Source organism: Zalophus californianus, chromosome 3 (genome assembly GCF_009762305.2).
Source record: "Zalophus californianus isolate mZalCal1 chromosome 3, mZalCal1.pri.v2, whole genome shotgun sequence".
Taxonomy (NCBI): Eukaryota; Metazoa; Chordata; class Mammalia; order Carnivora; family Otariidae; genus Zalophus; species Zalophus californianus.
Window position 1 is genome coordinate 104386489 of NC_045597.1, and position 15524 is coordinate 104402012.

The window sequence follows — 15524 nt, forward strand, 5'->3', positions numbered from 1 at the left end:
CACCAAACAGGGACAACATTTCATATGAATGATGTCCAACTGGTATGATTTGAGTGATGCTGGGTAGAACATCAAAAACACATGGTCTTCATAGGAACTCTACCCAAGAAGAATGGGTCGCTTCTGTTGTTTACCAAGCATGTGTCATTTTTGACTCAAAATTTTACCTTCCCATAAAAGAACGTGGTAAGTAGCTATCCTTGCTCTCTCAACTCAGGGCTAACACAGCAGCCTCTGGAGAAAAACTGAGTTTGAATCCTGTTTTGCGACTTACTAGTTTTTTTGACCATAGACAAGTGAGTTAAAGTCTCCCTCATTTTCCTTATCCAGAGTATGTGAAGAATTTTCCTTTAGGGTTGTTATTATTCTTCAGCATTTAAGTATTTAGAATATTACCTTAGTATTTGGTACCTGCTCAGTAATTGTATTGCTATATCATCACACATTTTCAGATACCACATATCATGTAGACAATGTATGAAAATATGAATTAAACAGATATTCAGTTAGTGTTTAATATATGTGAAGCACCATGTTAGGGACAGAAGCCTAAACCTCAAGGATGAAGAATGCAGTAATTGGAACCTCCTAGGGGCGCCTGGGTGGCTTAGTCGGTTAAGCTTTTGACTCTTGATACTGGCTCAGGTCTCAATCACAGGGTGGTAAGTTCAAGCCCCATGTTGGGTTCCACACTGGGCCTGGAGCCTAATTTAAAAAAAAAAACAAAACTTTTTCCTCAAAGGTTTTCTCAGAGGGAATTAGTTTACCACAAAATCTATAATCTTCTGGTAGCCAGTAAGAGGTCTAGTCCACTGAGAGGTGAGTCACACTTACTTGTCCCTGAACTTGAGGGCATCTGAGAATTATTCCGACCCAGGGCTTCCAAGTGAATTCTGTGTCGAGGTCCTCCCTAGCTTTCCATTTTTCTTAACATATAAATCTAGAATTTTGACATCAACTAAAGGACCGCACTTTAAATAGCTTTAGTAGCACTACCTCAACCTAATATTCCTCTGGGCCACGTTGCCCTCCTGTCAGTTCCTCAAATGTGGCTTGCTCCTTTGCATCTCAGGACTTCTTCATATGCCCTTTCTTCACGTTCTGTATATCCTGTCTGGCTGACTTTTTCAGATTTCTGCTCAAAGGTCAGCTGCTCACAGAAATGTTGTGATTGCCTCCCAGACTGGCATATGTCCCCATAACATGCTCTCATGGAACCCTCTGTTTTTCTTTTTTATCACAAATACAATTACATAGTTAACTTTATAACAACAGTGGAAGGACATTATATTCACAGACAATAGTAATGAAACTACTTGCACATAGTATCTCATCAACAAAGAAAGATTAAGACAGGAGTGAGTGGGGGAGAGAGCAAGAGAGAAACACAGACATTTAAATTCTGTCCACTATTCCCCTTTAATAGGTTTATGACCTGCTGCCTATGAGTGGGCATAAAATGACATGGGAACCCTGCTCTTTCCTTTGCTATTCCTATTAACCAACTGCCTTTTTTTTTTTTATGAATTGGAATACCAGTATTTGAACATGTTTTTTTCAAACATCCGGGTTCCTTCACACAAGCCAACAACTTCATCTTGTGTTCAGTGAAAAAGGAATTTGGCCCTAAACTGTAGGACCATTGTCCATATTGAATTAATTGAAAGAGAGTCTGGAGACCTTGTGGTGGCACCTTCCTAAGGAATTTTCTAGGGTAATTTGGGTTGGGTACAATTTTTACCCTACTTGCTAATTTAGAACCTCACAAGAAAGATGCAACTCTATTTTGAATATTTTTAATTTTGGCCTAAAATACAAGGTCTGTGAGGGCAAAAGCTGCATCTGGAAATTTCATCCCTGTATCCCTAGCACATGGCAAGATGCCTGGATCATCTTGGAGCTTAATATTTGTTGAATTAATTAGCATTCCCCCGATGTTTACAGTATCAGTCTATTTGGGCAACAATACAGAGTTTGGAGTTAGGAAGACGAAAGAAGTAGAAGGCAGACAGAATTCCAAAACCTTAAGCATTATGCAGACCTTATATAACTGCATGTCCATAGAAACCTAACTTAAAATGGCAGAAAAGCTGAGAGCAAGACGTGACAAAGTTCAGCATATTTTAATGAAGACTGTATGTAAGGCAACATTCTGGTTTTTAATTCCCTTACTAAGCCAGCCTGTAAACCAAAAGCCAACACCTTCCTTATCATTTTAGGTCGAATGAGCCGGACTCGATTTATCATTATGCCAACCCAAGGAGAAGGACGACCATGTCCCACAGAGCTGACCCAGCAGAAAACCTGCCCAGTGACACCCTGTTACAGCTGGGTCCTCGGCAACTGGTCCGCATGTAAATTGGAGGTAGGTCACGCAATAATACTTAAGGAAATGCTTCTTAGTATGTCTAAAGCTTTGTCTGGTCAACCTATGTGCTGATGGAATAAATTTCACGGCACCAGGGGTCTGGCACAATGTATTTTTATGCAATAGAGCACACGCAGAACTACAACCAAATGACTTAACCTCATGCCAAGTGGTGTTGCTGGGAAAATAGCAATTCATTAGGCACTGATTCTAACAGGGTCATGGGACTTTCATTCTCTTAGGCATTCTCCGGAATACAGTGTTATGTTCTAGGCTTGGTGAAAATATCAAAGTATTATTTAATTAGGCAAAACCCTGATGCGATGGAAATGAACAGCTTGCCGTGGACTCTATTTCTTAAAGAGGCACTTGCAGGCTTAGACAAAATCTTGCATATGGGCAGAAAACCAAAAGTGTAGGAAAGTTATATTTTAACATTATTACACAAACCAAGGCTACTATATTTTCCTCACTGATTACTTTTTTATTGACCTGAAATATAAATGCCTAGCAACATCATCATATATCACATACCCAGAGCTTTTGCCGGATCAGCAAAGATCCTCTACTGCATTTTCTCTGTGGTTTCTTGTGTAAGAAAAAGCACATTGATTTTCTTTATTTTCTTATTTTACTAGTTTATTCTTCAGTTCATATTCCAAAGCATATTTTAATTAGGTAACAATAATTGTGATTATGCGTTAAGAAATCAGAGTATTCTCACAGAGATGTTTAGTGTTCTTGTCAGGATGACATTGCCATGCAGCATTACTATCTTGCAGACTTAAATGCCCATGTATTTTAATAAGTCCCAGAGGAACAAAAATGTGTGGTACATTTGTTCAGTCTCCTTTTTACAGAAAATAAGATAACCATGCTCATTAATTCAATAGTAACCTAATGGCTTTAAGTATGAATACTTTGTCCACTAGTCGAAAATCTTCTTTCCTAAATCTTGAGCAATTTGTAAATCCTGCTTGGAATCCCAGTAAGGAAATGGAAGGAATGTTCTTCCATAGCGCAGTGATGACTGTTGACAGAGTAGAGGAAATAAACTCAAAGAATTCAGGGACCCATTGCAGGGGAAGGGAGAAAAAAGAAGGGAGGGAGGGAAGGGTGGAGGCCTGATAAACCCCCTGCTCCAAGTCTTGCCAGGCATACAACCACTACTCTACCTTACTTGTTCTTTCGTATCTTCCCTTTTTATCTTCTCGGGTGTCAGGAGCCATTTTTTTTTTTTTTTTAACACACAAATCTGCCCACTTGTCCCATGGGAACATTATGGGGAAATGCCAAATATAGTGTTTCATGTTGCTGTCACATACTGCGCTTTTGCCAGAACCATGGGAGCAAGAGTGGTGGGTTGTGAACATTTTCTTTAGAATTGCCAGTTGGGGCTGGGGGTCGTAGCATCCATTGGAGATACCCAGGCTCGGAGGCCCTGGGAGACCCTAGCAGCAAGTGCATCCAGAAATTTCAGAGCTGCTTCTGATTTCTAGATGAGCTGCTTCTTGTTCACTGGCACCTCCAGCCAGGAAGAAACTCTGCAGTTCATTTAATCCAGGGAAAGCTCTTGAAAAACACATCTGTAGTTAATTGTTCCAGGGTGGACACCTTACCCAAACAGGGCCAGTCAGCCTTCTTCCCTAAGAATTTGGAATGGAACTGAAGCTGTTCAAAGACAGTGTATTCAGGACTCTTACCTGCCACATTTTCCTGCCTTGTAGATAAATTAAGTATCTCAGAAGCAAGAAGAAATAAAGAGGGTGACACAAAAAAGAAGAGGCAAAAGAGAAAGGGAAGCATGATGAATGCCTGAGTTCAAGCTGCATTTCAGCTTTTCTTGAAGCCTATCTGTGAACTCCTTGTGAGACAGATATCTTTTTAGCAGGTGGTATCCTGCTAAACCCAGTATCTTTTTAGCACGTGGCTTTTTCTTCAATGTGTATGTCAGCAGAGTTTGGAATTACTGACCAAAATGCCTGTAGGCCTCTGCACACAAGGGAAGATCCTGTCTCACAGCTGCACTCCTGCTTCTCCTTGTCCAGGCTGCCCTTGCCTGCCAGATACACATTGGGCACTCATCCCCTGAGGGTGGTGGGGATGTCCAAGTGGCCCGCTGCCATCCAGTGGATCAAACCATCAGAGGCGCTAACACAGGGCTCAGCGGATGTGCCAGTTCGGCCACAATCTTACATGGAAAGAGATTAGTACAAGGAAGCGTTCATCGTCAGGCTTCACTTTTTTTTAGCGTTTTCTTTTTCTTTCCAGAGTCCTCAGTTGATAACATATGTATCCACACATATATTGATGAATCTGTTTTAGGAGCTCAGACTCCTAAGTCTAGCAGGCTTCATTTTGGTCAAGGTTCTGTCAGTTCCTAGCTCTGCAAATTTTGCCAAGGCTGTAAGCTCTACAAGTCTGTTTGTTTGTTTGTTTGTTTAATCTCTATCAGGAGAGTAGCAATAGTACCTGTTTCTCTGGGAACTTTTGGTAGGGATTACACAGTTTTAATACAGTACTTACCATAGTACCTGACATAAATTAAGAGCTCAATAAATTGTAGTTGCTATTGTAATTTTGATTAAAACTATGATTATGATTATTATTACCATCTGCCTCTCCACATCTGGTGGAGATGCCAGTTCAGAGCATACGAAACATCCGTTAATGATGCGGATAGCGGGGAGTCGGTGAAAGAATCCTCACTTATTGACAGTCTTGCTCAAAGAAGCCTGGGTCTGTTTTCAGTCTCTCATGTGTAAAGCTTCATGAATGAGAGTGAATGCTTGCTTTATGAATGAGATTATCATTCGGATGCTGATTTCTCTTCATCTTTGGCTGCTGTTGTCAAGGACAGAAGAGCGTAAAGTTGACTCTGGATACCTACTAGGAGCATATTGTTGTCTGTCTTGGTTTTGAAAGGAATCCCTGATGGAGACTTGTTTCTGGCCATGTCAAAGAAAACTCTAATCAGCTGCATCTTCTGTTACCCGAGGTTCCAGGCAGCAAATTTCATGCATGCTGCCGTGGCTTCAGACTCTTCTCTTGAAGCACTCTATAGCAAAACATACACCTCAGACAATTCTGCGATGGACCCATCATCCAGAATAATGACTTCTAAGAGAGACCCCCTTCCCTAAAAAAGAAATTCAACTTACAACTATTTTCGACTTTAGAGAGTAAACATTTACTAGAGCTAAATGAATCTACTGTGAATTAACTCGGAACCTCTATTCATCTCCCCAAAACTGCACTTAGGTTCAAAATTAGGGTGCATTTCCTTTGGCAGTTTGACAATAGCCAGAGAAATGATTAGAGCAGGTATGAAGTATTGTTAAGTCAGGTGTGGGAATTGCCATCTTAGATAAACAAATGATAATTCTTATTAAAACCTCTCTAGAAGCAAAAGTGATAGCCCCAATTTATGTGCCTATTCAGATTTTTAAGCTTTAAGTTGCTACAGCTTGGACCTCCTCTAAGTCACACCTTTGCTTTCTTGCCAGTAGGTCTTTGAATCCTAACTTCCTTGTTATGGAAAGAATTTTTCTCAGCAGCCACTCCGTAGCAGCCTGTACGTCCAGCAGTCTGTTCACAACCTGCCTTTGGCACTTGGCAGTTGCTGCCACAGTGCCTGGCCCTGGAAGGGGCTCGGCAGGCCCAGCAGCCCCCAGACCTGCTCCACGCCCTGTCCCACTATCCTGACTGCATTAGTCAATCCCCTCCTCCTCCTCTGCTCCTGCCTCTCCAAAGGCCACAGCAGCCCCAAAGCCTTGGAGAGGCAGTTTCTGGCTCCTGCAGCATAAAACTGGGGAGGGCATAAAAAGAACATGAAACCCGGTTTCCCAGTGCAGGGCACAGTTACCAGACTGCCACCAAATAATGAGTTACTGGATTAGAGCACATGGCATCGCTGACTGCCGCAGCACAGGTACAGAGATGGGGGGCTCGCTCTAGCTCTTTCTCTCTCCCCCTCGGCCACCATGTGAGCAGTAGTCATGAAAACCCTAGCTCTTCCACTGACTCCTGGCATTAGTGGGAATTGAGTAACACACCTCAGACGTTTCGCGGAGTTAACAGTGCCTGGGATTGCCTCCCTCCCCCATCTTGGATGCTCCTGAGGCATGCTGTTACCACATGGCCTGTCTGGAAGATATGGGTGTCCAAGAAACCAGCTGGGCTTCCTTGCAAAGTTGAGGCCAGCTTGGTAACACACGACCTTGTATTTGCGCTCCCCTCCATTCCTGCTGTAGTTCTTTACCCTCACTCTTGGGATTTTACCTCCTTAGCTTCGGCTCTGTTTTCTAAGGTACTTTCCATAAGGAAAAACAGAGCTACTATCTAAAGCTATCCAAACATCCAGTGGACTTCTTTTTGAAGTATGAACCCCTGACAAAAACTGAGGAGAAAATACTCATGAGTAACTGCCAAAAACGTTATAGTAGGAAACCTTTCATCAGGCAGACGGTTAGGTCAGATAACCACTAAGAGCTTTCCAGTTCTAAGTTTCTGTTTCTGTGAGACACTGCACAATTTTTTTTTCTAATTGCCCAGAAAAATCTGAGTGGGATTTGTATTAAGTATCTTCAAGAAAACATTATTCAACACAGAAGGCTGGCTGGGAAAACAACTTGTTGTGGCAAGAGAGAAAATCAGTGTTTTATTGGAAACCCCAACCTAATCCATATGAGAAAGGACTGAATTCCCTACCAAAGAAAAACGAGCAAAGTAAAAGAGAAATGTATGCCCTGTGGCTATACATGCTCTCTCGGGGAGTGATTATGGATTAGGCCATTTTAATATATACACCTAGACAAATTTTGTCTTGTTTGTTCTTTTTCAGTCAATTCTGTTACCCAAGGTTCCAAACGAATTGTCATATTCTGAGTACATAAATTCCAAAACGAATCGTCATATTCTGAGTACATAAATTCCAAAACGAATCGTCATATTCTGAGTACATAAATTCCAAAACGAATCGTCATATTCTGAGTACATAAATTCCATGGAATAAATTTGCATTTCTACTTCAACTTCTCTATCAGCTCTAGGAGAACTGCTCAGTGATGCTTTATCGTCAACACTTGAAAGATAACTCCCAAGAGGAGGAAGCTGCTGATTTTCTTGGCCAGGAGGTGGCAAGAGCCGAGAAACTGGGATATGCTAATTGTTTGGGTAATTCTGACAGTATCCTTTCCTTTAACAGGGTGGAGACTGTGGAGAAGGAGTCCAGATCCGCAGCCTGTCCTGCGTGGTCCACAATGGTTCAGTCTCTCACTCGGCTGTAAGTGTAGATGATGCCCTGTGTGGAGAAATGCCTTTTCAAGACAGCATCCTGAAACAGCCATGTTCTGTGCCTTGCCCAGGTATGTGGTTTTAAATGATTGGGAGGGACTTCCCTGGTGCTTTTTAAATTCATTTTCTATTTTTTTTTCCTGGAGAAGCTCTCATCGAAATTGAAATTTTGAATTAACCACAGTTAATAAAGTTATGACTTTGGAAGATCCCTACAGCTTCAATTGAGGCAAAGTAGGTAAGAGGCAAAAAAGTACTGGACTTGGAAATTTAAGAATGAAGTTAGATTTTTGTCATATCACTGGTGTTTTATCAGGGACGTAGAGTTTAGTGCCTTGGACCGATGGTTGCTCTATCTAGAAAGTGTGTTAATAATGCCTAACCTGACGGTATCTAGCACACTGACCAGCACTCAAAAAATGCTGACTGGATCCTTGAGTTGAGGAACACTGGAAAGGTGGTGTGGTGGAAGCAAGTAAGGCTGTAGGTTCATGAAAGCATTCTGTAATTGTGAAGGTCATTAGTTACATCAAATATATGAGTTGATTTTAATCCTAATAACCAACCTAGCTTGTATGGCCTAAGTTTAAGGTGGCTGAATAAATCCACATGTGTGTAAACACATACATACATATGTATGTGTGTGTGTGTATATATATATGTATGTATACACACACACAAATTATGTTTAGATTAATAAACATTCTTTATACTCAAAGATATTTCACTTCAGAGACCAACTTTTCCCCTTTATATGGTTTCTATGAATGTCTATTTTGTGACATTATGTGGCTCTTTGAAAACTGAGTTACTGTTGTGAAAAGTTTATTATTACTAGAAGACACATGGTGTCCGCTAGATAAGACCACCATGATTTGAAGTGAAGTAATGGCAATCTGGTTTTTGATACTTTCTTGCTAAACTAGATTAAACCATAAATTATCATTCTTAGTATTCTAAGTGGAAAATTGGTCAAGGTCAAATGCATAGTGTGTACAACCCACCCATAGCTCACTGTGAACCAACCCTGTCCGTGTAAATGTTTCAAGTGCCAGCTTTCATGTTATTTTCCTTGCTCTGTCCCGCACAATCATCCAGGAGACTGCCACTTAATGGAATGGTCAGAATGGAGCACATGTGAATTAACCTGCGTCAATGGAAGAAGCTTCGAGACAATGGGCCACCAGTCTAGGTCAAGGACATTTATAGTCCAGTCTTTTGAGAACCAAGACAGCTGCCCTCAGCAGGTTCTAGAAACACGCCCTTGTGCAGGTACCAAGAGCAGTTTTCAGTTCTCAGCCTTGAATGATCAATGCTTATTCTATTTTTACGTGAGGTGTAATAGAACCGCTGTTATCATATTTACTTGCAGGAGGCAAATGTTATCACTACACATGGAAAGCAAGTCTTTGGAACAATAATGAACGAACTGTATGGTGCCAACGTTCAGATGGCATTAATGTCACAGGTATTCCTGCCTAAGATTTGTGTGGGCACTTCAAAAAGATCTCTGAGTGTTGCTGTTTGTGAGGAGAATTAGCTTACAAATTATAAGCACGAGAAGACCTGGCAGGTGGCCTTAGATGATCTTTAGAGCAAATTGTCGTTAGACCTTATTTTGTTTTAAATTTTTAATTGAAGTGTACTTGGCATTTAAAAATAAATTAGATTTAGGTGTACAAAAGAGTGATCCAATAATTATACACAGGATGCCCACCAAGATAACTGTATTACAGCTCTGTTGACTCTTTTCCCAACGCCGTGTTTTTCTTCCCTGTGACCTATTTTTTTTTTTAAAGATTTTATTTATTTATTTGAGCGAGAGAGAATGAGAGATAGCACGAGAGGGAAGAGGGTCAGAGGGAGAAGCAGACTCCCCACTGAGCAGGAAGCCCGATGTGGGACTCGATCCTGGGACTCCAGGATCATGACCTGAGCCGAAGGCAGTTACTTAACCAACTGAGCCACCCAGGCACCCCCCTGTGACCTATTTTATAACTAGAAATTTGTACCTTTTAACCCTCCTCACTCATTTCACCCAACACACCCGCTCCCCCACCTTTGGCAACCACCAGTTTATTTTCTGTATTTATAACTCCGGTTCGTTCCTTTTTGTTGTTGTTTGTTCATTTGTTCTGGGTTTTTTTGGATTCTATGTATAAGTGAAATCATATGGTATTTGTCTTTTTCTGTCTTGCTTATTTCACTTAGCATCATACCCTCCAGGCCCATCCATGCTGTTGCAAATGGCAAGACTTCATTCTTATGGCTGAGCAATAGACCTTTGCCTCTTAGAAGCAAACCATTCTATCCGAAGACCCATAATACATCCAATGACTTACACAATAAAATTTCCTTAAATATCATGTTCTGAGACAAAGGCTGAGAAAGGCACATGGGAGTTTAAAACAATAGTCTCTAACGTTTTAAATCATGTACCTTCTCAGTAAAAAGTTTTTGATGACATCTCAACATTCTATGATGCTACCATATCATATTATAAAACACATACAAAAGTTGAAAATAAAAGGGTGGGTATTTCTTAATGGCACAAAAAAAACTTTTGCTGTAAGTTATAAAGATTTGTATCATGCACTGGAAGCTTGGTTTTGGATATTTTGCTAGTCATTAATACTTGACAGTGGATACAATCTGATTGTACAAATGATCTCAATTTTAACGTTTCTTAATGCCTTCTCAGAGAAAATTGTCATTGTTTTTACTGCTACTGCAGCTGACAGAGCTTATCATAGCAATGAGAGAATTTCTATTCTTCTGTAGGAATTGAAGAATTGTCAGCTCCTTCTTGGTCTTGTTTGCCTATATTTGCATTATAGTATTCCCTTTAATCTGTAGTTTATCCCTAAGGTAATTTATTTTAAGCTGCTTGCCCGTTCTGTAAGTTATTGTTGAAACTAAATACATTGCAAATCTGTTTAACCAGGAACACCACAAGCAGCATCCTCTGCAGCATGCTGAGAGTTGGCTGGTGAGGGTTACACTCTCAAAGTCTCCTCAGTGTACTTGTTGCACCAGTCTACAACACTGGGCCATCCACTGATGAGCTCAGGTTAGCATGACCAGCTGCTAAGTATTACAGCTTCTATTGTATGAACTACACAAATTCTAGTATTTTCTAGCTGATTCCCTGGAGATTCTCTCCTCAGGGGCGCAGACACTGCTCTTTGGAGATCACTGGTTAAGAGAGTGGAAACAGGCCCCCAAGCAGTATGGGTAGCAACAAAACCATGTCCAAATTATCCATTTCACACGTAGGTATAATTCTGGATTTTAGGGTTTTTTTTTTTTTTTTTTTCCCTGTGGGGATTTTTATACTTTCAGTAACACTAGGAATTTAGCTTCTTCATTCACAGGGAAAACAAAAATCTGTTTCCTACACCATCCTTTTTGCTAGCTACCAAATCATAAACTATAATTGGGTGACAATTATATAGTAAGGCAAAAGCTGGAATCTATAAGTGAAACCAGTATTACATAAATACAATTTAAATACTGCCCTCAACTACATCAAGTTCTTAGACTAGTCCCCGAATGCTGAAAGGCATGGCTACTATGTAAATTATTGTAGAGTATAGACATTATTCCATGCATTTACTCAAAAATATTTAATAGTGGCAAGTATGGTATCAGATGTATGACCGCCTCTCCTGGAGCTTATACATTTGCTTTTTAAAAATGTGTCAAGCTCCATGTGTGACTGTGTGTGTGTGTGTATGCATTCTGGTTAAGATACATTTTAAAGTTTTACCAAGGAGTTTGCGACTGTGGTCCATAAATCTAGCCGTGGCATTCTTTTAGCATTGATTGTTGCCAACTGGCTTATTGCCTAGTTGAGGTAGTCAGGCACTGGAGAAAAATATACACAGACTGAGTCTTTGAGCAGATATATTTTCGGCTCCTGAACTTCAGTTGAAATTTCATCCATTCTTTTCCTGGCCTGGCCCATAGATGTGGCCCTCAAGCAGAGCCATATGCTAGAATGACATTGCCAATGAGCAGGTATAAAAACTACTGCCCCCATCTTGTTAGCAGAGCCTCCCATCTTGAACAGTTCTTCCTAATCAATAAAATACAGCTGGCCTATGTGTCAGCAAATGCATATAAAAAAGAATACTGTTACACAGTAGCAAGAGAGGAAAACAGTTTTTTTTTGTTTTTTTTTTGTTTTGTTTTAATGTTTAGCACAGAAAAGTCCACAAATGATGGTGGGTTTTTCTGTTATTTGTTTTGTTTTGTTTTGTTTTGTAGGAGGCTGCTCCCCTCAGGCACGTCCTGCTGCGGTCCGGCAGTGTAATCCAGCCTGCAAAAAACCTTTCTCCTACTGTACACAGGTGAGTCCTGTGCTGGAGACTTCTAGACCTTTACCTGCTGTCTTCTGCATAAGCTGTTGTGGGTTTTCCAGTAGACTATAGCAGCAGTTTCATGTGCTCACGGTACCATCTAGAGGAATTTGCAGGAATAATCACAGCTCTTAAGGAATTTTTTTTTTTTTTTTAAATAGGGCCATGTCTTAAGGCTATAGCCAAATGTGCCTTTCAGATAGCTAATTCATATTACCTCTGCTTATCAATAAATATCCTCAGTTGATTTATTCTTTCATTATTAGCCTTTCATCTACCCAAACTATTTGGAAAGATCTTATCAATGTTCATATTTGCTAATTATTTATTAAATTGATTACACTAGTATGAGTAAATTTTCAGTTCATTTAAAATAAGTTAAATATTTGCCTATGAGGAAAAATTACATATGGGCACGCATTTTTTTAAAGCAGAACTCTTTCTTCCGTTCTTCTCCCTTGACTCCCATTTACCATTGCTCTAGAATTAATGCAGAATGTGCAATGTATTCTAATCAATGGCACTCATAATGATCAGTGCATACATAAAATTATGTCATGTTCCTTAAAGAAACAGGTTTATTATTATGTGCTCTTTCCAAAAATGATCTGGTTAAAAATAATTCAAGCACTCAATCCTATTTTATGGTTCTTTCACTTCAAGGTGGGCTAATTCTATACCACAGAAAAGCTAGTACCTAAGCTTACAGAGGAGAAAAGAGGTCAGCAACCACTTCATAGGCTAATCATGTTTGCAAAGTAGAAGGTGTAGCTTTCCACTAAGTGTCTGGATACCCTTTTTAATAAAACAAATACCTTTTGCCTTGAACTTTTGGCACATGTGATTGGTTACAGCTTTTTCACTTAGACTGGAGGTGATCTTGTCTTAATCAGCTCTCTATTGACACCGTGTAATATCTTGAAATACTGCCTTTTACTAAACAATGGGCATTAATTTTACCCTATTTTTCTGGCCTTTTCCTTTTGTAGAAGATTGAGGTGGTCCCCTTAGTTTTAGTATCTGTTGCTCCTTAAAATTGATGTGTTACAATTCGATGACCCAAATGTATTGATCCTGATGAATCACACAGACTTGAGTGGCTATGTGAGACTGGGGTCTGTTCAAAAAATGCCATATATTTTCAGGTAAGGCGCCCCTACAGCAAAGTCCTACAGATTCATAATTTTATGCTTAAGTTGTTCTATTCTTCTCTGTTGTCTTTGTGTTTCCTGGAGGACGGAAGAGCAATTATTTTCAGTTTCACTTCAAGAGAGAGAAGGAAATCCTTGTTATATTTCACCCTAGCCAGCACCTTGGGGAGGTTTATTGACATGAAAATGACCAGGAATTCACAGAGAAACATGAAGAACACATTGTCACAATGCCAACTAGGAATGTGTTGTAGTGTGACACTCAGGGTACTCCAAGGAAGAATGTGGGACATGTGCCTTTGGTGAAGTCTTTTTTTTTTCCTCCACTTAGGCTGCCCTCCTTGAGGGCACAACCAAGCCTGCAAGCAGAGAGGTAGTTCAGACTAGTTAGGGATCAACGGTGGAAGGTGGTAAGCCACATTCAGCAGCTATCTCGGCAACAGACATCAAAGAGCACAAAGCCCAAAGGCGCTGGTACATAATCCCTGTTGCGTTACTTCTCAGCATCAAGGGCAGTAGGTTCAAGTGAGCCGGCAGGAATTTGAAACAGGTGGGGGAAGAGCGTAGGATAATTTGATTAAATAACTTAAAATCTCTGTAAGAGAGAAAAGACAAAGAATACCTGGAAGGCATGAGAATTGTCAACCTGTAGAAAAATCTGATGATGTATTTAAGGGTTGACTTTGGAATTCACAAAAAGGAACTGCTCAGTTTTTCATCTCTTGGGCAACTCTGTTGCTGAAAAACCCCCAATTGACATAACACACATTATTAAGTGATTCCCACTTTTACCTTGTTCTTTTTCATCACCGTGTAACCATAAAACTATTTTGGATGCTATAGGGTGGAGTCTGTGGCTGTGAGAAGGGTTATACAGAGATCATGAGATCCAATGGTTTCCTGGATTACTGCATGAAAGTACCCGGCTCTGAGGATAAAAAAGCTGATGTGAAGAACCTTGCAGGGAAAAACAGACCGGTGAATTCAAAGATACATGACATTTTTAAAGGATGGTCACTTCAACCCCTTGATCCAGGTACATTTATTAAGAGTAAGAAATATACATTTACTCGTGGGGCGTTGGGGTTCATAATGGAGGGAAGGAGGGAAAGAGGAGACGGGAGAGGTAATGTGGTCCAATTCAAGGTTTCTCAAATTTGAATGCCAAAAAGGGGTAGTTCCTTTAAATGTAAAATGTTCTCATGGAGGGTTGAAGAGAAGTCTCTTTCAACCCCAGTCTAAGGGACAGGGAATTAAGTCCCCAAAATATTAGCCTTTAAAATTATCTTTTCATTGTTAATTACCTCTGCAAAAGTAACTGTGAATTTGTGTATATAATTGAAATTAAAAGCAAAAGTTGGAATAGATCAAGAACATGCAGATACCTCAGGAAATGCCTAGGGACCCTATATGGTTTCAGAAACGCTGGTGGACCTGTGAAGAGCCTTAATTTCAGAGACAGACCTTGGCATCAAGACTCGGAATGTACCTGTTTTGTGATTGAGTGTAACGTCTTCACCTCTCTCCACTGATTTCATAAATGAGGAAAGAGGTCCAAAGACACCTATCTTGCAGGACTGTTGTGAATTTTATCACAGTGCTGGGCCTGCAGGGGTCAGGAATTGGTTATTAAGGAGAAGCTTTCTGTATACCTTGTCATTCTGTGCTGGTTGTATTGAGTGAATGATCTCATTAGGTTGCAAAAACCTAATGATTTTGAGATTAGGAGTCTGAAACAGGAAAAATGAATTTGACCAAGGTCCTATCACCCTTAAGTGATAGGAAGATTTGAAAGTCAGGTCATAGCATTTGTCTCCACTACCCCCTTATGAAGTATGCAGAAAATGAAAGCAAGATTCTCGGTGCTAATCCTACATACCTTTGCTAGGAAACAAAATGCTACTAATAATTAAGCAAAGTGGCCTAACAGACAGGGCATGGAGAGGGAAGATGTACACAGAGCTCAGGCAAAACATACCCTGGGAATTTCCTCCCAGACCCCAGGCCTCTATGTATCGAAAGTGTCTTAATGATATGCTTAAATGAAGCAAAAACCAGAGCCTGGGCCCAAAGGACACTACATCTAGCAGGAGAAACCAGATGTACATTCCTCAGCCAACTTTTCAGGATGACCACAGTATCTTATTTCTGATTCCACTCAATGTCTGGGCATGCCATAGATTTTTAAAACATCGCATTCATTTTGTGATTAAATTAGCAGTAGCTTTAAATCTGAAGGGAGGGTGGGAGGAAATGTAGCCAGGCCCACCCATTGCCTGTAGACCCCAGTTCAGGAAGAGAATTAGGGTGAGGTTCTAGAGAAATGAATGCTCAAGTCCACAAGTGAGG

General features: G+C 40.4%; 1 protein-coding gene across 1 annotated transcript in view; it reads left to right on the forward strand.

The window, feature by feature from the left end:
* THSD7B (thrombospondin type 1 domain containing 7B) overlaps positions 1-15524 on the forward strand; it is a 772830-nt gene that overhangs the window by 748000 nt on the left and 9306 nt on the right. The window contains exons 20-25 of the mRNA XM_027590003.2: positions 2220-2365; positions 7575-7734; positions 8762-8935; positions 9036-9131; positions 11933-12015; positions 14019-14211. Coding sequence (XP_027445804.2) covers positions 2220-2365; positions 7575-7734; positions 8762-8935; positions 9036-9131; positions 11933-12015; positions 14019-14211 — 852 coding nt within the window. The remainder of the gene's footprint in view (positions 1-2219; positions 2366-7574; positions 7735-8761; positions 8936-9035; positions 9132-11932; positions 12016-14018; positions 14212-15524) is intronic.